The sequence below is a fragment of the Kickxella alabastrina genome (genome assembly GCF_025024165.1).
Source record: "Kickxella alabastrina strain RSA 675 chromosome Unknown BX661scaffold_1, whole genome shotgun sequence".
Taxonomy (NCBI): Eukaryota; Fungi; Kickxellomycota; class Kickxellomycetes; order Kickxellales; family Kickxellaceae; genus Kickxella; species Kickxella alabastrina.
In genome coordinates, this window is record NW_026251472.1 from 201,884 (window position 1) to 228,658 (window position 26,775).

Here is a 26,775-nt window from a genome sequence, read left to right on the forward strand (position 1 = left end):
CCGGAACCTCCTTGCCGCTCGCATCTACCTTTGGGGTCTTAGGCTCTGCAGCAGCAGCGACAGAAGCCTTTGGCTTCGGCTTCAGCTTCGGCTCAGCCTTTGTTGTCTGGGGTTGTGGCGCCTGCTTGGCCTCGACAATTTTGTATTTGACGGCCTTGACCTTTGGTGACGGTGGCTTCGAGCTAATGTATGCTTTGACCTTCGACTCTACGCTGCGGAAATTGGGAACCCGCGGTTTGCTACCCTTAACAGCGGCCTTGTCTTGCGTGCTCACGACTGCTGGCGCCATCTCTGAAGTCTTCACTGGTTTTGCAGTCACTGGTCTCGAAAGTGCCAATGTTGTGGACGACTTTGACTTTCTTTCTGCGGGTGCCACTGATGACCTGGGATGTTTAAGAATATAAGCCTTTGGGAAATCCTTTCTTGCCTGAACTGTGGGCTTTGCATTCGTCTGGGCCTTGATCGTGGTTGGCTTAATCTTAACGGTCTTCACAGACTCAGCCGGCTTCTTCGGATCAACAACCAGGGCACTCGGTGCAACCACGACCTTCTCCGTCAACACCGCTGCCGACTCCGCCGAACCGTCATCCTCCGCATTCTTAGGCCCAGTCACATCCTCCCGCGCAGTCTTGCTCGACACAGGCTCAATCTTGCTAGAACCTCTACGCTTCTGGCGAGGAGATTCTGTCCGAACAGTCGGCGTAGAAATGGACTCAAAACGCGAGCGCTTATTCGACTGAGATGTCTCAACTTCCGCATTGGCGCGCTTACCCTTAGGCGTAGCGGTAGCCGCAGCAGAAACTGTATCCTTCTCCTTCTTTGATGCCGCCCAATGGTTGGCAATCGAGTCATCGCTTTCAAAAATCCTGCTGTGCACCCGGTCAAAGGAAACAGACTTCGGAACCGCAATCTGACGTGTTTTACTGGGAGTCACAGGCACGATATTATTTTCAGCAGTGAACTGGTCCAGGATATTCTTGCGCTCATCCACAGTAAGTGCAGACGACCGCAGTTCCAGCTCGGCTACAACCTGCTCAGCCACTGTGGGGGCCTGCACTCGGTCAACAATACCCAAAGCAGGTTCTGAAGCAGGTTCTGAAGCTGCCTCTGAGGCTTCGTCAGACTTGTCGGCCGTCCCCTGGGGCTCGGAAGCAAGCGTGCTCTGGGAATTGACCTGCTTCAGGGCTTCGTCAGCACTCTCGTATTCCTCCTCCGCCTCTGCATCCTCCTCCTCCTCCTCCTCATTGTTGTTGTTATCTTGCCCAATGGCGCTGTCCTCGTCCGCCGATGGTGTTTCAGTCACTGTGTCCTTGTCACCAGTAGTACCAATACTGCCGTCGCTGCCACCGCCGCCTCGAATGTATTTTACAATACGTTTAATTAGCTCTTCGCTCTTTCCGTTCGCTCTGATACTGTATTTTTTGCACAGAGACTGGAGTTGCTTGCGCTTGAGACTAGAAAGCTCGTCAATATTGATTCCTGTCATGTTTTTTTGCTGTGAAAATATAGTTTGAGATAGAAAAAAGTAATAAGCAGCTTTTTCTAATGAAAAAAGAGGAACAAAAGGTAAACAAAAGACGCAATCCCTTTTTAATAGTTTTTTCGGGCATAATTTAACTCGCCTCCCCCTCCGCAATTTTTTTAGAACTAGAGGGTGAAAGAAGTGGGTAAATCAATTGATTTTTTATTATTGTTGTTTGGAAGAGCATGTCGAGCCTGCTTAATTATTGGCCGAATTGAAATTGTAAATGTTTACGATTATTTCAAAATTGAGAAAAAAAAAGTTTTTTTGACATGCATGAAGCAGTTCGAGTCGAATCAATTAAACACAGACTAGTTTCTAATATGCATTACTTTCTGCGCCGTAAACAAAAAAGGGAAGGTCTAGCGAACAACATTGGAGGTATGCTTTGCAGCATCCAACTGTTTCCGGCAAAGTTCAAACCAAGGTAGATGCGAGTCATCCACAAAGGTAATAGCCAAAGTGACCAGTTCGCCCAAAGCGCGCGTTAATGCCTCCTTCTCCACTCCAACTTGCGCCATCCACACGTCCTCATCGGCAAACAAAGTCGCCACAAGCTCATCAACCGAGCTCTGAACCGGCCTTCCCAAATCCAATAGCCTATCCAGCCACACTGTGCGCTCATCATCCAGCTGGGCGCAATCCCGGATACATCTCAGTGCAATCTTATCGCACGTGTGTTTGGCCACATTAACCAGCTTCTGGATTTTCCGGCCTTCTGCAGCCCTGTGCGTGGGGATCTCTGGGTCGAAGTCATCCATGCTATCGTCCGAGTACTCGCTATCCTTTGAGTCCTTCGAATCCACGGCCTCGGCCTCCTGCAGGGATTCGCTTAGCTCCTCTGCCGCGTCCTTCACCAGGCTCCCAACGGACTCCGCCCATACCGCCACGACCGCCGTCCGGTTATCCGTGGGAATCTGTGCCAGTGCCCTGCAGTGCTCCCAGAAGATCCCCGACGACGCCATATATGACATCTCCGCCACCACTGCCTTATCTACCTCCACTGGCTCCTCAATAAACGAATTAAACACCATAGCAATGGCCACAAGCGACCGGCAAATCGCCTTGCGCACGGCGTCAAGGTAGGTTTTACCTGCGAGTTTTGGAATCCGGTCGAAATGCTGAACGAGCTGGAAGAAGCCTGCGAGGATCTTCGGGGTTAGCGCGCGGATCTCGACTTCGAGCGCCGGCGGCTTGCAGGCGATCAGGAAACGGGTGACTTCTTTGTCAATGGCGTCGGCGAGTTCGTTGATTGATCTTTTAAGGTTGGCGCCGGAGAATCCAGCGCTGGTGCTTTCTGTTCCTTCGTATTTGTGCACGTGGTCGATTAGCGCCACAATGTTAAGTGCTGCGGCGTGGAGCAGCTTTTGCGACTCTTGCGTGATGTCGTTCTTTATGGGTGTAGAGGAAGACATGTATAGTATTTACAAGTTGGGCAAATGAAAAATATATATTAGTGTAAATTCAACAGATAGAATGTGATGGAAAAGAAGAAGAAAAAAGAGAACTAAAGGACTTTGCATCCGCACAAACCTCTAAACAAAGTGAATGTTTGCCAAACATTGGTTAATACGACCCTTTTGAAAGAAAAAAACCAAAATTATCGATCAAGGGTGATTTGATCCGATATTGATAGTCATTGGGTTCCGTCTGTCTTTGATACACATTACAGGTTAAGGTAAACAAAAAAGCAATATGAGAAAAGACAGTTTCTCACTCTAGTTCTTCCCTCTTCTTTTTTTGTCTTTTAATTCATTTAAATAAATCAAATTCAAAGCCATTTTTTAAAAAAAAAAAAACGTAAATGTTTGGGCCATTCAACACAGCAGGAGCATCGGCACAAAACAAGGAAAATGCCGGACTCGGCAGTATTGCGCGGCCAAACAAGCCACTGGGACTCCCACACAAACCCACACAAGCAACCATACACCCAAGCAAAACCCCCTCCCGCCAAACCATCCTCACACCAAGCAATAAAAAAACCCTAGGGGCAACAACCAAACCCAAAGCACCAGGTCTTCGCATAACTCAACAAACACCCCTCAACCCACGCCCCAAGCCTATGGTCCAGGTGTATGACCAGCAGATTCCAAAGACTGTCAGGCGTCTCCAGGGCTTATTTACACCGCGTATACAGCAGCATCAGATACACGGGAATTTCGGCCTGATGGAGTCGGAGATTCTGATGTTGGAGCCAGAATATGTGCCGATGAGACCCCGGACTCCTCCATGGTTCGATGCGCTGTCAGAGGTCGGGCTTGATTTGGACGTCGGGCTGGTTCCGCGCACGCAGGGGTCTACGGCAGGCGTCAAGCTGAGTGAACTGCCGGAATTGGATTTGAAGCGCGAGTTACTCGTAGATATTTCGGTTACGCCGCCGTTGTCGCCAGTAAAAAGCGGAAGGTCGATGATCCCTAGGCCGAAATTTACGACGTCGCCTGGGATTCTTTGCAGGCCGCAGGTTTTGGTCGCAAACTCGTTGAACCCGACTCGCATTCCGCAGCTGAAGCGCAAACGTTAATGTTGCTGCTTATTTAATGAACCCTCTTTTTATTTTTATCTCACATGTATGCATCCATTCGCATTGTCCATTTATTTTGTTTTTGTTTGTTTTTCAATAAATAAAACTTTTATTTTTGAAAGCACTAAAAAAATCACTACACTCGCTTTATTTGTTGAAGCGCTCGGATATCTTGATAAGGTCAGCAAAAATACCAAAAGCAGTGACCGCAGCACCAGCACCAGCGCCCTGCACAATAAGCGGGTTAGGGAAGCGCTTAGTAGTGAAAGCAATAATATTATCACTCCCCTTCAGCGCTGCAAACGGGTGCTCCAGGGGATACCTCTCCAGCCTAACGCCGCTCTTGCCGCCCTTCACATCCACCATACCTACATACCGCAGGACCGACCCGGCAGCCAAAGCCTGCTCATTGAGCTCCTTGAAATGCGCATCAAACTCTGGCAACCTCTGCATAAACTCATCAGCAGTCTCCACAGAGCGCAAAGCCTCTGGAACAATGTTCTCCACAGGCAAAGTGTCCGTGCCAATATCCAGCCCAGCGACGCGCCCAAGAATAGTAACTTTACGCGCGACATCCATCCCATTAAGATCATCACGGGGATCCGGCTCCGTGTACCCACTGGCCTTTGCAACCGCCACGCAATCAGAGAAAAACGCGGTAGCACCAGGTGCCGAGAAGTTATTGAACAGGTACGAGAGCGTGCCTGAAAAAATACCCTCAATCTTAACGATCTCGTCGCCCGTGCGCACCAGATCGTTTAGCGTGGACAATACAGGGAGCCCGGCGCCCACCGTGGCCTCATGGTAAACCGACGGGCCCTGTGGCGACGACGACAGTTTCTGGATCTTGCGGAACAGAGAAATGTCGTTCGAGAATGCCTTCTTGTTGGGCGTCACTACGTGGAGGCCCTTGGCCAGCCACTGTGGGTACTGTTCGGCGATGGCATCGCTTGACGTGCAGTCGATCACCGCCGTGGGTCCTTCCAGCGAGGAGAGCTGCTCGGTGAAGGAGTGGAGGTCGGAGACAACTGCGGAGCTCCCAAGAACCTGGGTCTTCCAGTTGCTGAGATCAGCTGCGGAGAATGGGCTCCGAGAAATAGCCATCTTTTTGGAGTTGAGCAGGCCGACGATGGCGATGGGCAGGGCGGCGAAACGGTGCGAGGTGGAGTGCGCAATGAGTTGCTCGATGAGAGCTCCACCGACAAGGCCGGGTCCGACAATGGCAACGTTGAGCATGGTAAGAAATATTGCGTTTTTTCAAAGTTTTTTATTTATTAAACTGGGTGTGGTGAGTTGAGAAAAAAAATTCAAAAAAAATGGTAATGAAAGTCAAGAGTTTAGGAAAACGAAAAAAAGAGGTGAGCAATTAAGCTCCAATAGGGTGAGGGGAAGGAGCTAAAATAGCGGTGTCAGATTTCTGTTAGCAGATTGCGATCGGCCCGCCGGTAGTAGCAAACATGAATAAAAAGCAAGTTGCCATCCACACAATGCCTGATAAACGGGTTTTAACAAGCATGAATGAAAAGATAGCGAAGCAGACCGAGTGCATAAAAAAATTTAATAGTCTGAAATAGCAAATTCATTCTCTGAATAAAAAATAATTATTCAAACTTCTAAAGAAACTATTGCGGCTGACTAGTTTGATGCAGCGAAGAATAAAAAATGGTAGCGCTAATTAGCGCGTAATCAAGCAATTGAGTTGGTAATAGAGAAAAGTGAGAAATATTTAAATTACTCCAAAAAATATATAGTTAAATGTTGGGGAACAACTACGACAAATAGATGGTAGTAATTCCTTTGACTTTACTTCTATTTTCCATTGCAAAATGCAACTTAATTAGCTAGGAAGTAAACTGTTCAGTTCTTTATATAAATATTTTCTTCTTTTTTGGAATATACTGAAAGAAAATAAAAGATTAGCGCTAAAAGATGTACATAAAAGTATGGAATGGAAACTTGCACAACACAAATTCGTATAAATAAAGCACAACCCATCACCTACATTTTTCTTCTCATTCACATTAAAATATTTTATCCACAAATTATCTTCCACATTAAGTATTTCTCAGTTAATTTTATATATTTGCCTGCCAATTATTTTTATAAAAAAATGAAAATGCCAAAGGAACAGAAGCAAGCCACAAAAAAATTCGACGTCGTCAAAAATGTCAAAGATAAACCCTCGAATTGTGTAAACATTCATATTTTTGGTGAACATTATTATTCATTATTATTATCAAAAGTAAGCAAGTCCAAAAGCATATCTGTACTCAGAGCTCATATTGAAAAAACTGATTGCAAAACAAAAGGTAAAAACATTGTTTTAAAGGCCTTTGATGTTAAATTAAACCTACCACATGACTCTTTGTGTAATGACACTATATTATCGGCTTTCAAACTGAATCATAACGAGACAGATATTTTTGTCCAGTATTCATTATATGAAATTGTTAAAGGAAAAATGGTTGAAAATAATTGGAAAGGAAAGGACGAAATGTTTTCAGAGGGTTCAAAGACTTTTGATATTAAACATCCTGAATTTTTCAGATAACGAATACATAGTCTCGTCATTATAATATAATCTGTTTAGGACAAAATGACAATGCCATTGAACCAATTACTACTGTTAATAAAATGTGTATTTTCAATATTTTTTGTTTTTCTATTTTGTTCAAAATAAGAAATAAATGAAATTAGAAACAAATTAACACCTAGGACCTGCAGCAATGATATCAGCAGTAGCCTGATCAGCGTACTCCTTGAAGTTATTCTGGAACAAACCTGCAAGCTTAGAAATAGTAGCGGTGAACTCCTCCTCGGTACCCTTCCAGGCCCGCTTCGGGTCCAAGACCTTTTTTGGCACGCCCTCGACAGTCGTGGGGATCTGCAAATTGAAAACGCCATAGTTCGTGTACTCCGCGCCCTGCAGCTCGTCTGAGTGGATCGAGTCAATGATGGCGCGTGAGTACTTGAGCGAAATCCGCTTACCCACGCCATAGGCGCCGCCGTTCCATCCGGTGTTGACCAACCAGACGTTGACGTTGTTCTCCCGCATCTTCTGCGCCAGCATCTGCGCGTACTTGACCGGGTGCCAGACAAGGAAGGGCTGGCCGAAGCACGCAGAGAAAGTGGCCTCAGGCTCAGTGACGCCCTCCTCAGTACCGGCAATCTTGGCAGTGTAACCCGAGATGAAATGGTACATGGCCTGCGCCGGGGTCAGCTTAGCCACCGGGGGCAGCACACCAAAGGCGTCGCAAGTCAAAAGCACAATGTTATTTGGCTTGCCACCAATGCATGGCAGCTTGGCGTTGGGGATGAACTCGATCGGGTAAGCGCAGCGGGTGTTCTCCGTGATGGACTTGTCCGAGTAGTCGACGACGCGCGTGCGCTCATCGTAAATGACATTCTCGAGCACGGCGCCGAAGCGGATCGCGTTGAAGATCTCGGGCTCCTTCTCGGCCGACAAATCCACGGTCTTGGCGTAGCACCCGCCCTCGATATTGAACACGCCGGTTTCCGTCCACACATGCTCGTCGTCGCCGATAAGCAGCCGCTGGGGATCCGCCGACAGGGTGGTTTTGCCGGTGCCCGAGAGACCGAAAAACAAGGAGACGTCGCCGTCAGGGCCCTCATTGCACGAGGAGTGCAGGGATAGGGCGCCGGCCTTGGGCATCAAGTAGTGCACCACCGTGAACACGCCCTTCTTCATCTCGCCGGCGTACTCCGTGCCCAGGATCACCATCTGCTTGCGCTCAAAGCTAATCGCCACGCTAGTCGGGCTGGTCATTCCCTCGGTGAGCCGGCTAGCCGGGAGCTGGCCAGCATTGACGATGGTGAAGTCCGGCTCGCCAAACTCCGCCAGCTCCTGCTCCGTCGGGCGAATCAGCATGTTGTTCATGAACAAGGCGTGGTATGCGCGCGCACAAACAACGCGCACCTTGATTCTGTACCTGGGATCCCACCCGGCGAACCCGTCAAAGACGTAGAGCCGCTCGCGGGCATTCAAGTAGTTGGCGGCGCGCTCGTAGTTGACAGAGAAGGAGTCTTCGGAGAGCTTCTTGTTGACCGGGCCCCACCAGACATCGTCGACGGTGGAGGCCTCTTCGACGATGCGCTTGTCGCGCGGGGATCTGCCGGTTTTCTTGCCGGAGTGGGCGATCAGGGCGCCCGAGGACGAGATCGAGGTGCCGGGCTCGTAGCGGAGTGCGTCTTCGTAGAGCTGCGAGGGGGAGAGGTTCCGACGGAGCTTGGCGGTGTTGAGCGGTGGGACATTCGGTGTGTTGAGGGGTTTGGCTTTCAATTGTGGGTGGGTGGAGGAGGAGGAGGAGGAGGGGGCTTGAGGTGGGTTGGGTGTTTTGGTTGTGCGGGTAGCGTGGGAGAATGGCGCTAAGAGCTGCGATGGCGATCGGCAACTGTGCGCTACCGGTGCTGCTCTTGCTGGTATTACTGCGGCTCTCCGGTTGATGGTGGTGGCCAGGGAACGACGCAACATTGTGAAGATACCCAAGAAATAAAAATAGCTGTGAGGAAAAGAGCAAGAAAGAGAGGAAGAAAGCGTCGAGCAGAAAGCCAAAGCGGTTACAAGCTGCATGGCAGCATTTGCACATATTTTGTGCAACATAGTGTTTAGCAAAACACTAAAAAAAGTTCTATCTTTTACAAATTGATTTGTCAAAAAGAATTATAAGAAGGGTCTTTTCAAATGCTGCGGTATCCCTTTGCGCGCTTATAGTAAAAGGCCAAGAAGTCGCGCTTATCCATCGCCGACAGCTTAGTCATCCTCAGGCGCGACAACTGCGCCAGCTTCTCGGCAACAGCCGCATCCAGATCCACCGGCTCCACGTCGTTCGCACAGAACACCGCGGACTCCCTAACCCTCGGCGCCTCCCCATCCTCCAGCACACGTACGGCCATTGAATTGTAAACCTGGCAGCACAAGGTAAACAGGTGCACAAGCTGGTTTCCAACGGAGTACGCAGGGCTGAAGGCCGCAAACGGGTACTTGAAGGCCATCAGATGCAGCGCAGACTTCTCGTCCTGGTTCTCGGCCTCCTCGAACACAGGCAAGAGCTGGAGCAGCGCACGGCCATTGGTCGTGGCGTTCTCTGGGAACACCACCAGGGGACCCAGGCTCTGCAAGCGCGCATTCTGCGTGATTCTGCTCAGCGGCTGCGCGTCCTTCGCCGGCAGCAGCGCCGGCGTCAGCCGCCCAGGCGCCCGCAGCGCCGCCCACAGGCTAATCGGCCGCGCATACATCGACGCATTGTCCACCTCGACAAAGACCGGGTTGAACCGGGCAACCAAGTACAGGACATCCGTGTAGGACACGTGGTTGGCAAGGATGATATCGCCGGACTGCGGCCCGCCGGTGGCCTTGGCCTTGGAGCTGCTGCGCCGGCCCTTTTGCAGGCTGACGGTTTTCGTGTCAATTGTGTAGAAGCCCATGATGAGCAGCGCGAGCCGCGCGCAGACGCTGCGCGTGCACCGCTGCCAGAGCCGCTTGAGCCTGGATGGCGGGATTAGGGAGCCGATGGCGCACGCTGCAAGGTCGAGAGATGCGGTGAGCCCGAGGGCGAGAATGCGGGTGGTCGCAAGGAGCGGCCCGAGAGCGTAGTTTTTCGCCACGTTGGTGAGCCGCTGGAGACCCGCTTGCTGCGTGCGCGCGGGGATTGGCTGCAGGAACGGCTGGATGCCGGTGCCAGCGTCGCGCCACTTGGAGTACTTTTCCATTGTGTGGCCCGAAATCACTTGTAGAAAATTTTATAAAGATGGAAAAGCTGGCCGAGAAATGATTGATGGCTTGGAAGTAAAGAAACCCCTGCTTTTTCCAAGCCATTTATCGACCTGGTGGCTGGCTTGAAGATTATTCATTGTCACATGACATTGGTTTTTTTTCAAGTCATCAGCTACACCTTAATTTTTCTCCTCTTTTTCTCCTTTTCTTTTCTTTCTACTCCCCCCAGCTTTATTACATTCAATGTACTTTCAGTAATTCTCTCTCCCCCCGGCTTTATTACATTCAATGTGCTTTCAGTAATCCTCTCTCCCCCTTCCACCAACCACACAAAAACATTAGCAAATGGACTTCCTCAAGGCGGCAATTAGCTCCGAAGTGAAGAAGCGCAAGTCACTATACGACAAGGCGGCGGCAGCCCAAGGCGACACCGTTGGCGCCGAACCCGCCGGCGTCAAGCGCAAAAAGTATGTGCGCGCAGGCGATCTATCCAAGGCCGCAGCAGCAGCAGCAGCAGAGGCCAAGGACAAAGCGCCCACAGCCAAGCCCAGCCCTGCTACCGCCAGCAGCCAGCAACAGGCGGTATCCACGGCCGAGCCCACAGCGCACCCAAGCAGCATCAGCAAAGATGACAGCTCGGCAGCGGACAGCAGCATGATCCGGGCAGAAGAAGTGATCAAGCGGCTGCGGGCGCGCAGCGAGCCCATCCGGCTATTCGGCGAAAGCGACGGGGCCCGGCGGCGGCGACTGCGGCAGCTGGAGCTTTCCGAGGAGAAAAGCGACGGGCAGCGAAACGAGTTCCGCCGGGCTTTGGCGCAAGTCGAAGCCGGCGCCATGCTTGACGATCTCCGTGCTCACACGAAGATGCACCCAGAGCCATCCGATAGGCAGCTCAAGTACGAGCAATTGATGCTCCACGATGTCTCAGATATTTCGCCAGAACTATTGCGCTCCGACGCCGACCGCTTGCACTCGCTTCTGTACATGTACTTCAAGCGCTTGGTTTACGAGTGGGACGCGTATTTGGGCGACCGTCCGGAGGATGAGCGCCGGTCGGCTGAGGGCAAAATGGCTGCTGCCACACAGCGCCAAGCTGCAGAGTACTTAAAGCCGCTGTTTCGTGACTTGCGCGTGCGTCGTGTGCCCCTGGATGTTTTGGCGAGGATTGCGGAGATTGCTCGGTGTATGCTGGATCGCGAGTACATGCGTGCTAATGATGCATATTTGCAGCTGTCGATTGGAAATGCGCCATGGCCGTTGGGCGTTACGCAGGTTGGAATTCATGCGCGCGCTGCGAGAGAAAATATCAATGCAAACAAGGTCGCACATGTGCTGAACGATGAGACTCAGAGGAAGTGGATCCAGTCGGTGAAGCGTCTGATGCGCTTTGCTCAGACAAAGTACCCGCCGGAGGATTTGGCCAAGATGGTAGGCTAGATTAGATTACTTGGGTCAATGGTTGATTTGCTGCGGATTAGGCAGCTGGGAAAGGCCTCATTGTTTTGTGCTGGCATATGTGTGTTGTCATTATTCCATTTTTGGGAGGAGCCTTTTCTGCCTTTCACTTTAGGCCTAACTTTAATTTTTTATAAGCTGAATATTAATATTATATTTGCTTCAATACCAATATAACACCTTGATTAATTATCTCTTTCTGACCTCGCATGTCCACACTCACACGCTCTTGCAGCACGCGCGGATCGTCCCGAAGTAAAGCCACATCGCCGACATCGCCCAAAGACAATAGCAACCACAACCACAGCCGCAACCACAGCCGCAACCCACATCCCACATCCACCAAAGCGCGCAGAATCGAGCATCTACCACCCGAACTATTCGCGATGATCCTCAAGCACGCCTCTGGCATTGCACAAATCGACACTCACCGGGACTACCTCCAGCACCAAGCGCAGCACCCATCACTTCCCACAATGATCCAACTCATACGGCACCATCGCAAACTCCAAATCACGCAAGTTAACCAACACTGGCGCCGCACAATACTGGCAGAGTTCCATCAATACGCCATATACGATGGCGCTTCAGACCAGATACTCGCGGTTCCAGAGCACCTTGCGCTCGTGCGCTGCATGCTTGTGAGCATTACGGATGGCTCGCGGGCGTTCCGCAGTGTGGCTCGCGGCTTGTTTTGGCTTCCACTGGGGTGCGTCGCGGCGTAAGGTGCTTGGGATTGTGTATGGGCGTGGGATCGCCTATTTCGATGTCTGAGTATGGCGCACTGGCGGAGGCCTTTCCTAGATTGGTTCGTGTGTTTGTTGAGCTCGGTGGGCTGGGTACGAAGCTGCGCAGTGTATTGCCGGTACTTGTTGGGGAATCCTCTGGTGCCGCTGTATCGGCAATTAGCCTGGGTGCAGGTGCCGGGCTGGGTGCCGTGGGAATGGCAAGGCTGGTGAGGCACTCGGCGCCGGCGCTGCAGTATCTTGCGCTGGGGCGCGCAGAGATCGCTGATCTGTGCCGCTTGTTCTGGCCATTGCAGAAAACAATCACTGGTGGGTCTTTGTTTCCGCGCTTGAAACGCCTGTACTTTTTGCTTTGTCCTGGGCCAACTGCACGGCCAATAGAGTATTTGGCCGATGCTCTAGCCCCGTTCCCTATGCTCGAGGAGCTATGCTACGGGGTTGATTTCGAGCATTCACCTGTGGGCGTCGAAAGCCAGGGCCAGGGTGAGCTAACCGCGGAGAATCGCCAGGTGTTTTCCGAGCAGATACTGCAGTCCTCCATGCCGCACCTCAGAATCCTCAAGACCGACGCCCCGCCAAGCATGGATTACCTAATGTTGCGCGGCCACACGCTGTCTGCTCTGGACTACCTCTCTCTGGTAAATTACAATGAACAACCGACAAACATTGCACTCTCACACATGCTCAACGCTACAGCACGCTCTGCCCACTCTCTAAAGTACCTCGGATGTTGGGCGATTAACATTCCGTCACCACACTACACAGCGCTTAACCTCTCCTTCCCACCACACCCAACCTTGCAAGTTTTGGATTTGAAAACCTGGAATATCAGTCTCTTAGACCTCAACAGTTTGCTCAGCCACCTGCCGAATCTCCAGGAAATTAAAATCACATTGACCCGCCCTCAGGATCATATAGCCTGTGACCGGATTGCTTTAAACTTGGAGCTGAGAAGAGTGTGGATTGGTGCTGTGGAGAGTAAGGAATCGGGAGTGTGGGATTCTACAGCTTTGGAGTCCCTGGTGGAGGTGGTTACGAGAATGCTTAATCTCCGAGAGTTGCTTGTTTTTACCAGGGCTTTTGAGAAATTGAGGACTTGTATTTTGAGAGGTCGATCGGAGGATATCTTTAATTTTGCAAGGACCGTTAATATTGGCATATGCCATTGCCATGAGGAGCTGGTCAAAAGGACCACATATATGTGTTTGTAAACCCCGCTTTTAATGTTATGTTATTATGTTGATTGGAAAATGTTAAAATTGAATTGAATTACAGAGTTGTTGGTGTACAAACCAGTCGGAACAACTGGCGAACCAACTTACGGACCTACCGATAATTTTTTTAAGTCTGATGAGAGCAGATTTGACTGTGTTCCGCTTGGTTTTGCAAATCACAATATCCAGTAAAGGGACTACACCAATAAATAAACCTGTATTTGGAATGCCGACTATGCGTGGGATCAATGCAAATAAACAAAGGGGGGTTTTCCATCCACACTAAAAAAAGTTAAAGAAAAAGTTAATAATAGCGATAACAATGTAAAAGAAATAAATGTTTTTTAAATGAGAAATTTCAAATGAAAACAGTAAAAAAATTATTTACAATTAATCATTGTTCTTGAAGTGCTTGACAGCAGCGTTGGCAGCATAGCCAAGGATAGCAGCGCCGGCAATACCACCTGCAATGTGCGACTTGTCAAGGCCATCCTTATCGTGGATAAAGTTGCCAATCCTGTCACTGAAGGACTGCTGGTTACCATCCTGCTCCTCAACATTGTCATTCTGGTTGTTATCACCCCTGAAGTGCTTGGCAGCAGCGAAACCAGCGGCACCGAGAAGGGCAGCGCCAGCAGCAGCTCCAGCAATGTGCGACTTGTCAAGGCCATCGCTATCATGGGTAAAGTTATTGAACTTGCTCGAGATGGTCTGGCCGATACCACCGTGCTGCTGCTGGTGCTGGCCACCGTGCTGCTGCTGGTCACCGTACTGCTGCTCCTGGTGCTGGCCGCGGGGGGAGCTGGGACGGTCCTGGTTGAACTGACCGTGGGGAGGCTGGGGGCGATCCTCGCCGTGGTGCTCCTGGTTGTTGTTGAAGTGGGACATATTGATGGAGGTGACAATGTGATTTAGAGAAAGAAAAGAAGTGAAAGGAATAACAAATTTGTATGTAGAACAGGAAAGTAAAAGGCAAGGAGAAAATAGTCGACAGAATACTCAGTTTATATACAGTAGGAGCGAGCAATTCCTTGGGCTCTTCAAAAAAAACTATATTGCTGCTTGGTTGCTTGTTGGTTTGCTTGTTTAAATTCGTTGCGGGAATAGCTACAATTAGAATATTTGCATCTATCTAAATTTGGATGGAAAAAGATGGATGGAAAATCTCCCGATCATTTTCCATTGTTTTCTGTTTACCTCAGCACTGACACTATTGCCCCCGCTGCACGGATGATTTGCAACATAGCTCGCATCACTTGTCGCAAGTAAAAAAGACGAAATTTCGTTGAATTATATCACCAAAATATAAGAATGTATGTGCTGGCATATCCCACACCGACCCTCTCCTCTTATTTGTCTTCATTTCAGATCTTTAGAGTTCCTTGCATTTGTTGTTCATCGTCGTCAAAGCAATGCAAATGCATCTGCAATGAAAATGACAGACAGAATGCAAGCAACTCTGCAACAGATCCTGAAAATGAAGGTGAAACTGGAGGCGCAGGCCATCTGATACTTACGCTTTACAAGAGCATCTTGCACAGACGAACAATAAAAAACAATCTTATCTGGCAATGAAGAACAAGGGAGGAATGATTGGCCACTCTTGGGCATAAATTAATAATAGAAAAAAGCAATAACAAACGAAATAAGCAATGCAAATCTCGGTGAATTGCATTATTTCCTGACTGTATCATCTCATTTTTTTACTTTCATTTGTCTGCTTGAGGGTGCGACTTGTCTTTCTAAAAATAGATGCGGGCAGGAATGCCATTTCAGCCCAATTAAAACATTCGCCTATTGATACGCGTGTCCAAGTTGCGGGCGGGGCTTTTGTATCACGAAATATTTTCCCTCCATGTGCTTGCTTATCCGCAACTCAGGCGTACTGTGAGAAGCTGCAAAGACTGGCGCGAACTCTTCATCTCCATCTGCCTCCTATTTATACCAGGATTACCACACAGTAAAAAAAAACACACATTCGGGAGATGTTTGGGATATTCCGTATTGGCCTTTGGCAGATTAAGGTTTGAAATTTATTGCCCAGATTATTGAAAGAACAAGTCGGCAATGCGTTGTAACAGTCATTTCAAAACCCTATTTTTAAACAAGTAAACGAAGCGTTGCTATGTTCTACTCGGTTATGTTTAACAACTTTAGAAAGTTCGAATAAGCGACATGGCAATACCAACATGTAACAACAGATAACAATTTACATGTATCAATAGAAATAACAAAATTGCTGTGTTTATATTCCTATACAGAAGGCAACAAATTCAACAGCCACCTATCCCTTACAAAATCAAATAAATAAGCAAATGCTCGTCCTTCAGTGCACTAAGCTGCAAGACACAGGCGTGAGCAAAAAAATTGGCAATACTTTAGGGATGGAAAACCTGTTTTTTTAGCGATGCAAGAGATCACGCGTATTTTTTTCATTTTGTATTGTCATTCAAACGCACTTTCCCTGATTTATTATTGCAAAATAGTGGTGTTTGCAGCGAAAAGAGAAAAAAAGCGAAATACATTTAGCACAAAATAAGATTAGAAATTATCCAGGTCAAGCTTGCAGCCATTATAGATTTAGTTGTTGTTGTTGCTGTACTTGTCAAAAAGCTTCTTGCCAATGAGGCCGGCGGCAAGAGCGCCGACGCCAGCAAGGGCAATATGCGACTTGTCAACACCATCCTCGTCCTGGAAGTAGTTCTTCACCTTGGCAAGAGCACCGTGACCAACGGGCCGGCCATTGGCGTCGTACAGATCCTGGTCAAGGAACTTGCCGTTGGAGTCGTACAGCTGGTAGATGGGGCGGCCCTGAGCATCGAAGTACTGCTGCTGCTGCTGCTCCTGTCCCTGCTGCTGCTGCTGCTGAGCGTACTGGTCGTGGTGCTCGTCACCCTTGTTGAAGTAGTTGTAGGCCGCCTTTCCGGCAAAGCCAGCGGCAACAGCACCGGCACCAGCAAGGGCAATGTGCGACTTGTCAAGGCCATCGCTGTCGTGGAAGTACTCGTTGGCCTTGCTCTTGAAAGAGCGGTCACCATCCTCATCAAAGTTGTTGCTCTCGCCAAACTCCTGGTCCTGGGGCTGGTTGTGGAAACCCTGGCCGTGGTGGGGCTGGTTGTGATGTTCCTGGTTGCTGTTGTTGTTGTAGTATGACATTGGGGAAATGAATAGGCTGTCTTGAAGATAATTGAGAAAAGAAAAAGCGAGTGAGATAACAGAAATTGTATGAGAAAAAAGACTGAAAAACGGCTGAACATCTGGTTTATATAAGTCTGGCGGCCAACGCCTTGTGCCTTCAAAAAGTGGCATACTGCTTGATTGTTTGGTTGTATTCCCTCAGCTGGCATAGTATCATAGTGCTCACATTTGGCACAAAAATTAATAAAAATCCAGGCCAATTATTTTTCTTTTCGCTCCATATGCACACTATTCCAATCCTGTTCAGATGATTTGCAGCGTGCCTTGTCTTCTTATATCCCAAGGAGCGAAACTTTGTGTGGCAGAGGCTTTTTGACAAGCCTATCTCGCACCCCCTCCTCCTTCTCCTCTTCTTCATTCTCTTTGCTTGCCCATTGTTTTCTATTTTGCGCCAGGCAGAATAGCGAAGTGGCAAGTTACTTTCGTTGGGTCCAACAGCAATAATAAAATTGGATCTGCCAGGCACGAGTTCCTGAAACAGAAAAAATCAACGCAAAAAGTTGAGCAGAAGCTCTACATTCTGCGTATTGTTCCTGATTGGCCTTCAAGCTGTTCCGCGAAAAAGTCACAAGAGAGCACTGCTTAGCCAATCAACATTTGCCATCGAGACATGCATTCAGACTGTGCTGCCAGGATAACATTTCCTATCATATGATGATTTCCCGCATCTCAGCAGCAGATACTAACGCGGATTTGGTACCCTCATCTGCGTTCTATTTATAGACGAGATATTTGAGTTTTGACAAGTATGTCGTGCGGATGTACAACAAAGCCATGTGTGAAAAGAGTGTGTGTACGCATGTAGTGCTGAAAATCCGAAATGCCGAAAATTTTGGTTGTGTAAACTTATATTTGTTTCATTTTTAATTTTTGTTCGATAAAAATAGTACGCTGCGCTGAATAAAAGTACTCAAACATTGAAATCGTATATCGAAATCAATCGGCCAATACCAATGCGCTTATAAAAAATTATACTGGGACCACCAAAGCAAATGTCTCGAAATACGCCTTCAATTGGACATATGCATCGGCCAACTCTTTATCCTTTTGTAGGCTGTATTTGGACCCAACTGTATTTATGTGGAATTCTAGTCCGCCACATGCATCCTTATACCGATAGTTCTTCAAAAGGCAAAAAGTCCTAAACAGGCCAGCAGAATACGCGTATCTAGAAAGGTTTGAGGCCATTATATCCACGTCGGTTTTGTCATTATCAAGTTTTCCACCAAAATAATTCAATGCACGAATATCTCTGACATCAAAAGACATTTTTAATGGTGATGTAAAACAGTAGTGTGAAATAAAATAATGATGATGTTAAAATACGATATTGTAGATATTTGGGAATGGCACTGTCTTTTATATATGCTGTTAGGACTATTACGCCAAAGTGTTTTATATACGCAACGAAAACAATTAATCAGCCATTAAAAGGGCTTGAATAAAAATGCAATAATGGATGGCAAAAAGCTGGTGCCATGTGAAATATTTTTTTAAAAAAATAGATGTACTAAATATCAGGTGTTTAGAAAGGGCAATTTATACTTGAGCGAATATGAAAGCATCATATGTTTCATGGTGCTTCCGCGTGATATAAATACAAACATAAGCAGATCTGGGGAGCAAGGATGAAAGGAGGGCGTAATGGTCGGCTGGCTGGTTGTTCATTTAAACATTATTATTGTTTGTATCATGATACAATGCAAATAAAAGTTGAGGCGCTGCCGTTTTAAAGTCACGCTATCTATTTTAATTGTCTGAAAAATACACACGCCTAGTTTAATGACAACAATGGCGTTTTAGTTTAGCAGACACGACCGTTTCCACGCCCATCATTATGTGGCCGCTCACATGCTGGTCAATTTCAAATAAAAAAGCATTTTGCAATGTCAGATTGAGCACGGCATATGATAATGTGCAGCCATTATCTATGTTTTGTTTAAATACACTAACAAGTATACTTTTCAAAAGTAATGTTAAGCTAACGCAAAGCAAATCACAAAATATTTAAGGAGTATTTGAATTTGTGCGGGTCAATAAATAAAAGTCAACTATATGCCTGCTGATAACCCAGCTTTGCTTTTATGTTTAATTGTTTATAAATAAATTAGATATAAAATGCAGCATCATATTATAATCATACCTGCTATTTGCAAAGTATAGCCAATCAGAGTTGCTGAATAAAAGAATTTTTACACAAATATAAATTGGACAATATATTATTGTAAATGAAAGAAAACCAGCGCATTATCAGAAAATTAGTGCTGTGGAGCTGTCAGAAGCCTGATTATCTGCTGAACCGGTTGTAAAGTTTTTTGCCCGCAAAGCCGGCAGCAGCGGCACCTGCAAAAGCAAAGAAAGTACGCGACTTGTCCACGCTGCCGTCGTCATCACGGAAAAAGTTCCTCAGCTTGTCCAAAGTGTCCTCTTCAACGGGCTCGCCGTCGGCTTTATATATAATCTGATCGACAAGATTTCCATTGGCATCATACAGCTCGTAAATAGGCTGACCGTCGGCGTCATAGTACTGTGCCTGCTGCTGAATAGCCTGACTCTGCTCCACCGACTCTTCCTCCTCGTTATAGTGGTCATAGATCTGCTTGCCCATGTATCCTACTAGAGCAGCGCCAGCGAGCGCAAAGAACACACGGGATTTGTCAATACTGCCGTCATCATCGCGGAAGTAGTTGCGCAGCTTGTCAATCGTATCCTCCTCGACAGGCTCGCCGTTGGCATCGTACAGGTCCTGCTCGATGAGCTCACCGTTGGCGTCGTGGAGCTGACGGATGGGCGGCCATCGGCATCGTAGTACTGCTGCTTCTCCTGATCGTACTTGTTCTGCTCCTCTTCAGGGTTAAAGTGGTCGTACAGCTTCTTGCCGGCGTAGCCAACAAGTGCAGCGCCGGCGAGCGCAAAGAACACGCGCGACTTGTCCACACTGCCATCCTCGTCGCGGAAGTAGTTGCGCAGCTTGTCCAAAGTGTCCTCTTCGACGGGCTCACCGTTGGCATCATACAGATCCTGCTCGATGAGCTCGCCGTTGGCGTCGTGCAGCTGGTCAATGGGCTGACCGTTGGCATCGTAGTACTGTTGCTTCTCGTCATCGTACTTGCTCTTCTCCTCCTCAGGGTTGAAGTGGTCAAATACTTCTTGCCGGCGTAGCCAACGAGCGCGGCACCGGCAAGAGCAAGGAACACACGCGACTTGTCCACGCTGCCGTCCTCGTCGCGGAAGTAGTTGCGCAGCTTGTCCAAAGTGTCCTCTTCGACAGGCTCGCCATTGGCATCGTACAGATCCTGCTCAATCAAGTCACCGTTCGCGTCGTGAAGCTGGCGGATGGGACGGCCATCGGCATCGTAGTACTGCTGCTTCTCCTGCTCATACGAGCCTTGCATTTCCTCTGGGTTAAAATGGCGGTAGATCCTCTTGCCCAGGTATCCAACAAGAACAGTGCCGGCAAGCGCAAATAGCACGCGCGACTTGTCAATGCTGCCATCATCATCGCGGAAGTAGTTGCGCAGCTTGTCAATTGTATTCTCTTCGACGGCTCGCCGTTGGCATCGTACAGGTCTTGCTCGATGAGCTCACCGTTGGCGTCGTGGAGCTGGCGGAATTGGACGGCCGTTGGCATCGTAGTACTGCTGCTTCTCCTGCTCGTACTTGTTCTGCTCCTCTCTGGATTGAAGTGGTCGTACAGCTTCTTGCCGGCGTAGCCAACAAGTGCAGCGCCGGCGAGCGCAAAGAACACGCGCGACTTGTCCACACTGCCATCCTCGTCGCGGAAGTAGTTGCGCAGCTTGTCCAAAGTGTCCTCTTCGACGGGCTCGCCGTTAGCATCATACAGATCCTGCTCGATGAGCTCGCCGTTGGCGTCGTGCAGCTGGCGAATGGGACGACCGTTAGCGTCATAGTACTGTGCTTTTCGTCATCGTACTTGCTCTTCTCCTCCTCGGGGTTGAAGTGGTCAAATACCTTCTTGCCGGCGTAACCAACGAGCGCGGCACCGGCAAGAGAAAGGAACACACGCGACTTGTCCACACTCCGTCCTCGTCGCGGAAGTAGTTGCGCAGCTTGTCCAAAGTGTCCTCTTCAACGGGCTCACCGTTGGCATCGTACAGATCCTGCTCAATCAAGTCGCCGTTCGCGTCGTGAGCTGGCGGATGGGCGGCCATCGGCATCGTAGTACTGCTGCTTCTCCTGCTCATACGAGCCTTGCATTTCCTCTGGGTTAAAATGGCGGTAGATCCTCTTGCCAGGTATCCAACAAGAACAGTGCCGGCAAGCGCAAATAGCACGCGCGACTTGTCAATGCTGCCATCATCATCGCGGAAGTAGTTGCGCAGCTTGTCAATTGTATTCTCTTCGACAGGCTCGCCGTTGGCATCGTACAGGTCTTGCTCGATGAGCTCACCGTTGGCGTCGTGAGCTGGCGGATGGGACGGCCATCGGCGTCATAGTACTGCTGCTTCTCCTGCTCGTACTTGTTCTGCTCCTCCTCTGGATTGAAGTGGTCGTACAGCTTCTTGCCGGCATAGCCAACAAGTGCAGCGCCGGCGAGCGCAAAGAACACACGCGACTTGTCCACACTGCCGTCCTCATCGCGGAAGTAGTTGCGCAGCTTGTCTAGAGTGTCCTCCTCAACGGGCTCGCCGTTAGCATCATACAGATCCTGCTCGATGAGCTCGCCGTTGGCGTCGTGCAGCTGGCGGATGGGACGACCGTTGGCGTCGTAGTACTGCTGCTTTCGTCATCGTACTTGCTCTTCTCCTCCTCGGGGTTGAAGTGGTCAAATACCTTCTTGCCGGCGTAACCAACGAGGGCGGCACCGGCAAGAGAAAGGAACACACGCGACTTGTCCACGCTGCCGTCCTCGTCGCGGAAGTAGTTGCGCAGCTTGTCCAAAGTGTCCTCTTCGACAGGCTCACCGTTGGCATCGTACAGATCCTGCTCAATCAAGTCACCGTTCGCGTCGTGCAGCTGGCGGATGGGACGGCCATCGGCATCGTAGTACTGCTGCTTCTCCTGCTCGTACTTGTTCTGCTCCTCCTCTGGATTGAAGTGGTCGTACAGCTTCTTGCCAGCGTAGCCAACAAGTGCAGCGCCGGCGAGCGCAAAGAACACGCGGGATTTGTCAATGCTGCCATCTCATCGCGGAAGTAGTTGCGCAGCTTGTCAATGTATCTCTTCGACGGGCTCGCCGTTGGCATTGTACAGGTCCTGCTCGATGAGCTCACCGTTGGCGTCGTGAGCTGGCCAATGGGCTGACCGTCGGCGTCGTAGTACTGCTGCTTTTCCTGCTTGTACATATTTGCTCCTCCTCTGGGTTGAAGTGGTCGTACAACTTCTTGCCGGCGTAGCCAACAAGTGCAGCGCCGGCGAGCGCAAAGAACACACGCGACTTGTCCACGCTGCCGTCCTCGTCGCGGAAGTAGTTGCGCAGCTTGTCCAAAGTGTCCTCTTCGACGGGCTCACCGTTGGCATCGTACAGGTCCTGCTCAATGAGCTCACCGTTGGCGTCGTGCAGCTGGCCAATGGGCTGGCCGTCGGCGTTGAAGAACTGATGGGCTTGCTCGTTGTATCTGCTCTGCTCCTCCTCGGGTTGAAGCGCTCAAGGATTTTCTTGCCAGCCAAACCTACAGCAAAGGCGGAAATACCAGCAAATGCGACGCGCGATTTGTCAACGCTACCGTCATCATCGCGGAAAAGGCCCTTGGCCTTGTTCATAAACGAGCTGCCATCGTCATTGTTATCGGCGGCATACTGGTATTGATCATAAAAAGACATGTTTCAGCCAACAATATGTAAAAAAAATAAAGTCGATAGAGTAGCTTTGTGTATATTGAGAGTTTTGAAGTTAATGGATGTAAAAACAGTAAATAATAAAGTATTTCAAAAAAGAAAATGTATATAAAATGACTTGGCTGGATATTTCAATTTATAAAAATCTGGACAGCCCAAAAATTTCTCTCGGACAAGAAAATGGTAAATATTCCTCATGTTAATGTAAATGCGTTTAAAATAGCCAACGTATTCTCAACACAAAGTTTGTAGAAAGAAAATACAATAATTATTAGGATACCCTTCCTCATCTCATTGTTTTCCATTATTCCTCAACATTTTTCTATTTTTCTTTTCTTTAGCATTGTAGCTGCCACTCAAATGATTTACGCTTTGGCATGTTGCCCTTTGCCGCATGAACTTCCTTCTATACCGAATTTCTTGGCTTCCGTTTGCAAAAAAAACACAAAACAGTTCAAACTTTTATTTTTATTCCCCGCTCGCTTGCTCGCCTGATTTGTTATTGTAATGGTGAATGTCCTTGCGGGATACAAACACCAAGAAATATTGTTTGAGATTTATTTGCTTGTGTATAAAATATATAAAAATATTATAGTACAGAAAAGACAACACAGAGAGAGAGAAAAGCCAAACATTGCGCTAAATTTCTAGAAGTGTTTTTGAGCGCAATGTTTCTGGGTTTCTAATTTAAATATAGATGATTTCGCTGTGTCATTAACAAATTGTGTAAATAAAAATTGCAAAATTTGTCCGCATCTTGAGATGTGCAAACAGGACATGCAAAAAAACCATGTGCTGGGATTTGCTGTCCTCATCTGATATCTATAAATAGAAAACGGCGCATAATAGACAATATGCGTCAATGCAAAAAAAGGGGTTAGATTTTTGAAACGCTGTCAGAAATAATTTGTTGCTTGAAATAAAATAGTAAACAAACAAAAAGGCCTTAAAAAAGTTAACTTGAAATAAGAGTTATGAAAGGGCAGAAAAAGGGTCAACACAAGTGTGGTCTCTTTTTCAGTAGGGGTTGCCATAGGGGTTGCCTGCGGGAGGAGGGCCATGTGAGATCCATAGGGGTTACCCTGGGGAGCCGGGGGCTGTTGAGCACCATAGGGGTTACCCATAGGGGGGCCCTGCTGCTGCTGCGGAGCCATTTGCGAATCATACGGAGAGTTCTTCTGGTCACCACCGTAGAAAGTACCATTCCCCCAATTTCATTGCCCATCTGCATTCTCTGCTTTTCCTTCTTATTATCGATATACTTCTTGGCACCAAAGGCGACCAGACCAGTGAGCAGGGCAGCGCCGACAACGTGGCCGGTACGAATCTCGGTCTGCTCCTGGTTGTACGGATCAACAGTGGTCTTTGTGAAGAACTCCTTGATGCCGCGCTCGCCCTCCTCGTTTTCGCCCTGGTCTTCGTTGTAGTTATAGTTTTGCTTTTCAGCGGGGTACTCGTTGCCATACTGCGATGACTGGCGGCCATACTGGAGCGGGTGGTTAAACTCGTCGGGGCGACCGCCGAAGACTTGCTGCTGCTGCTGAGGCGGCTGCTGGCTGTAGTCTTGGAACTGCTGTTGCTGGTTGTAGTCCTGGAACTGCTGCTGGGGCGGCTGCTGGCTGTAGTCGCCGTATCCGTGGCTAAAGTTTTCGTTGTTGTTCATTATAATGATGCTAGAAAAAAAGTGAGAGTTTGAAAAGATAAAATTAAAAAATTATGTGAAGAAAAATAAAGAAAAAAGAAAGAGGAAGAGAGACATGCACGAAGGCTTGAGATATTAAGAAAAAATAATGGAGCGGTAGATGGATTTCCGCCGAGAAAAATAAAAAGGGCCGCCCAAAAATAGAAAGGAGACTTCAAAAAGGAGCTTATTCATTGACACAAAAAAAACAAGCAAACACCTCGTTTATTAGCAATTTTCCACATTACTTTAAAAGTCCGAAGTTCTTTTTCGCTTTTCGCTTTTCGCTTTTCGCCTCTTTTTTACCACAAGGTTGTCCGTAGTAAAAAAAATACAATGGATAAATTGGTTATACTTTCTCTTCTCTCTTCTATAGAAAGCTTTGTAAAAGCAAATTTTTCGAAGAGAGCTTGTTCGTGAAAGAACGCCAAGCGCACCAGCTCTTTTCCCACACGGGGGCTGGGGGGGGGGGAGCGTTGTTACATTTTGCAGTCATTTTTTTGCCAACACGGGTCTCGCACATGCTGCTCTGCTGCACACGGACTTTAATCGCGCAGCAGCTTCCCCTCTTCCTTGCATTTGTTCTGTACAGTTTTTTATTTGCACAATGAATGCAACGTGTGAGAGTGAAGCCCCGATGAACCCCGGCCTTTAAACACCTCATTTCGCAGTTTTCTATGAGCCAAAATCATTAAATAGGGTTTTCATATTAGAACAAAATGGCCGTAAAACCATCTTAGGAGAGGGAGAACGCCTAGATGCCACCACAGCTCTCAGGCCTTGAGACCCAAAGGACCGCTGCTCCCAGGAGGCACGTGCATATCAACCGACCCGCGTCCGTTGGCCGTTTCGCCCTTGCCACCGCTCTCGCCTGCTACTCCTGTCCCGCCAGCTGCCGGGCTGGCCGCTGCTACCGCAACCACCGCCGAAGCTCCATTGGTTGGTGTCACATGATTAGTTCCCTGCTGCTGCTGCTGCTCGCCCTTGCGCGACGCAACGACAGCGGCGGTTGCCGGCGCCGACGCAGTGCTCTGCGGCTGAGCAAGGGAAGACAATATCGGACGATAATTATTTACAGGCAATGCTGCCAGTTGCTGTTGCTGCCACTGTGAAGGCTGCTGCTGCTGCTTCAAAGCAAGGGGCGGAGGCGGCAGAGGCCGATTATTCGGATGCAATGCTGACTGTTGCTGCTGCTGACCGTTGACGCGGCCAAGAGCCTTTTGCTGATTGGCAGCAGCCTGCTTGATCACCCGCTGGCTGCCATCCACTACAGCCTTTACAACCGAGGGGGGCTGCTTGGCCGCACCGCCGTTGCTGTCGCTGCCGCCGTTGCTGTTGCCGCTGGCTTAGGCGCGGCAGGCCCAGCACCGCCTTGGGCGTTCCATTACCAGCATCCAGCGCCTGCTTCTTTTTGGGTTGGCGCGGCTGGCGCGCCTTGCGCTTCTTTCCCGCTGCGGCCCCAGGCTCAGGCGCTGTCGACGGCACAAACAGGCGGCGAAATCCGCCGGCATGCTCGCGCGGGAACACAGGCAGCTGCATGGCCGCGTAATCAGCGTCCATCTCCTCGGGGGCCAGCCCAGACACCGCCAGACGCTGCTTGCGCATATGCACCAGACACTTTTGGGCTGTCTGTGCCGACCGCCGCGTGCGCTTGATCTGCTGGATATTGCTGGCCTGCTGCGTGATCAGCGCCACATCCTCGTCTACAGAGTACGCGCTGGCGCCGAAGCGCGCAGAGGCCTTGCCGCCATAGCGCCGGTCGTCCTGTACCCGCATGTCGCGTAGCCGCCAGAGCTTCCGCTGCTGGGCATCCGCCATCCGGCTCCGTAGCTGCTGCCGCTGGAACAGGAACGTGTAGTTGACTGTCTGTTGCCACGACTCGTGCAGCTTTTGCTTCTGCTTGAGCCACTCGGTATGTGCAAATTCCAGCCGCTCAAGCTTTGCATTGTGGATGCTGGTGATCTTTTCAACGTGCCGCTCGAAATCAGAGTGCTGCCCTGAAATAAGATGCTCCTCTTCGATTTGCACCTGCCGAAGGCGCTCGCTATACAACCGCTCGCGCAGTTTGGCAAACTCAATCTCGATGCTGGTCAGCTCCGCCAGTGCCTCGGAACGACGCGCCTCGTTAGCCAGGACGTCCTCATCCTCGTCTTCACCCTCCTCATTCTCATCCTCATCCTCTTCGTCGTCGTTCCCGTTGTCCTCGTCGGCCGCATCGCCGGCCTCGTCATCCATGGCTGCCAGCTCTTTGCCCGCCATGCCAGCACCATTTTCAGGCAGACGCGGTGGCTCAATCTCAGTGTCCAAGTCCACATCCATTTCATTAGACATGTCGTCCTGCGCATCGGTGCGCGGACTCCTGCTACCAGCATCGGGCGTGTGAGCGGTGCTAATCAGGTTGGGGAACGCAGCAAGGCTGTCCTCGTCCTCGTTCACATCCATCTCGTCTTCATCGCTCTCCCGCCGACAAAGAATCGTGTTGCCAGCCGCCTGCTTCGAGGGCACCGCGGATGACGCGCTGGGCTTGGAAAGGTAGTATCCGCCACAGGCACTGATTCGCTCACTCGGGATGTGCTCGTCCTCATTGTCGCCCTCGCCCCCGCCCTCATCATCATCGGAAGTCTGGCTCCCTGACGCAGCCTTATCTGACGTCGATTCCCTGTTGCTTGCGGTGGCGCCGAATGGAGATCCGCACGTGTAAATCCTATGGTCACCTGACCCATCTCTACCTTGGTTGCTTTTGGCTGCATCGAGCTGCTCGCTTTGCGCCTTGCTACCGCCAGAAATGCTGTCCTCCAGCGACATCTCCTCACGGTCACCCATCTCTTCAGTGTCAGAAAGATGCTCGTGGTGGTGGTTATGGTGGTGGTTGTGCCCGTGCGCGCTGCCCTCAGCGGCCAGGTCC

General features: G+C 49.4%; 12 protein-coding genes across 12 annotated transcripts; 3 read left to right on the forward strand and 9 right to left on the reverse strand.

Annotated features, from left to right (window-relative positions):
- Window positions 1–245: 245 nt before the first annotated feature.
- On the reverse strand, window positions 246–1,486 carry BX661DRAFT_167721 (uncharacterized protein; the record flags this gene model as incomplete). Its single annotated transcript, XM_051533361.1, has 2 exons — window positions 246–383; window positions 434–1,486. The coding sequence occupies 2 exons, from the start codon at window positions 1,484–1,486 to the stop codon at window positions 246–248; spliced, it is 1,191 nt and encodes a 396-aa protein (XP_051394864.1).
- A 307-nt stretch (window positions 1,487–1,793) lies between these two features.
- Window positions 1,794–3,006, reverse strand: BX661DRAFT_174903 (Grap2 and cyclin-D-interacting-domain-containing protein). The gene has a single exon (XM_051533941.1). It carries the CDS (start codon window positions 2,935–2,937, stop codon window positions 1,885–1,887), a length of 1,053 nt encoding a protein of 350 aa, XP_051394865.1. The 5' UTR covers window positions 2,938–3,006; the 3' UTR covers window positions 1,794–1,884.
- A 244-nt stretch (window positions 3,007–3,250) lies between these two features.
- Window positions 3,251–4,161, forward strand: BX661DRAFT_174904 (uncharacterized protein). The gene has a single exon (XM_051533942.1). The coding sequence runs from the start codon at window positions 3,327–3,329 to the stop codon at window positions 4,041–4,043; it is 717 nt and encodes a 238-aa protein (XP_051394866.1). The 5' UTR covers window positions 3,251–3,326; the 3' UTR covers window positions 4,044–4,161.
- BX661DRAFT_174905 (homoserine dehydrogenase (L-homoserine:NADP oxidoreductase), dimeric enzyme) lies at window positions 4,138–5,372 on the reverse strand. The gene has a single exon (XM_051533943.1). The coding sequence runs from the start codon at window positions 5,277–5,279 to the stop codon at window positions 4,191–4,193; it is 1,089 nt and encodes a 362-aa protein (XP_051394867.1). The 5' UTR covers window positions 5,280–5,372; the 3' UTR covers window positions 4,138–4,190.
- Window positions 5,373–6,747: 1,375 nt separating this feature from the next.
- On the reverse strand, window positions 6,748–8,535 carry BX661DRAFT_139126 (phosphoenolpyruvate carboxykinase-domain-containing protein; the record flags this gene model as incomplete). Its single annotated transcript, XM_051532771.1, has 1 exon — window positions 6,748–8,535. One exon carries the CDS (start codon window positions 8,533–8,535, stop codon window positions 6,748–6,750), a length of 1,788 nt encoding a protein of 595 aa, XP_051394868.1.
- A 206-nt stretch (window positions 8,536–8,741) lies between these two features.
- BX661DRAFT_139203 (uncharacterized protein) lies at window positions 8,742–9,773 on the reverse strand (the record flags this gene model as incomplete). The annotated part of the gene is made up of 1 exon (XM_051532772.1): window positions 8,742–9,773. One exon carries the CDS (start codon window positions 9,771–9,773, stop codon window positions 8,742–8,744), a length of 1,032 nt encoding a protein of 343 aa, XP_051394869.1.
- A 349-nt stretch (window positions 9,774–10,122) lies between these two features.
- On the forward strand, window positions 10,123–11,214 carry BX661DRAFT_192577 (Prp18 domain-containing protein; the record flags this gene model as incomplete). The annotated part of the gene is made up of 1 exon (XM_051537716.1): window positions 10,123–11,214. The coding sequence occupies one exon, from the start codon at window positions 10,123–10,125 to the stop codon at window positions 11,212–11,214; it is 1,092 nt and encodes a 363-aa protein (XP_051394870.1).
- Window positions 11,215–11,441: 227 nt separating this feature from the next.
- Window positions 11,442–13,026, forward strand: BX661DRAFT_195122 (uncharacterized protein; the record flags this gene model as incomplete). The annotated part of the gene is made up of 3 exons (XM_051537915.1): window positions 11,442–11,873; window positions 11,909–12,956; window positions 12,995–13,026. 3 exons carry the CDS (start codon window positions 11,442–11,444, stop codon window positions 13,024–13,026), a joined length of 1,512 nt encoding a protein of 503 aa, XP_051394871.1.
- Window positions 13,027–13,317: 291 nt separating this feature from the next.
- Window positions 13,318–14,195, reverse strand: BX661DRAFT_221492 (uncharacterized protein). The gene has a single exon (XM_051538835.1). It carries the CDS (start codon window positions 14,078–14,080, stop codon window positions 13,583–13,585), a length of 498 nt encoding a protein of 165 aa, XP_051394872.1. The 5' UTR covers window positions 14,081–14,195; the 3' UTR covers window positions 13,318–13,582.
- A 1,422-nt stretch (window positions 14,196–15,617) lies between these two features.
- BX661DRAFT_826 (uncharacterized protein) lies at window positions 15,618–16,930 on the reverse strand. The gene has a single exon (XM_051539506.1). The coding sequence runs from the start codon at window positions 16,499–16,501 to the stop codon at window positions 15,773–15,775; it is 729 nt and encodes a 242-aa protein (XP_051394873.1). The 5' UTR covers window positions 16,502–16,930; the 3' UTR covers window positions 15,618–15,772.
- A 1,747-nt stretch (window positions 16,931–18,677) lies between these two features.
- Window positions 18,678–22,174, reverse strand: BX661DRAFT_195125 (uncharacterized protein; the record flags this gene model as incomplete). The annotated part of the gene is made up of 11 exons (XM_051537916.1): window positions 18,678–19,148; window positions 19,175–19,502; window positions 19,538–19,879; window positions 19,936–20,249; window positions 20,285–20,365; window positions 20,416–20,783; window positions 20,831–21,071; window positions 21,107–21,527; window positions 21,603–21,619; window positions 21,657–21,983; window positions 22,028–22,174. The coding sequence occupies 11 exons, from the start codon at window positions 22,172–22,174 to the stop codon at window positions 18,678–18,680; spliced, it is 3,057 nt and encodes a 1,018-aa protein (XP_051394874.1).
- Window positions 22,175–22,989: 815 nt separating this feature from the next.
- BX661DRAFT_174927 (uncharacterized protein) lies at window positions 22,990–23,918 on the reverse strand (the record flags this gene model as incomplete). Its single annotated transcript, XM_051533944.1, has 1 exon — window positions 22,990–23,918. A coding segment is annotated over exon 1 (646 nt), but the record flags the coding sequence as incomplete, so codon positions are not given.
- Between the last annotated feature and the right edge of the window lie 2,857 nt (window positions 23,919–26,775).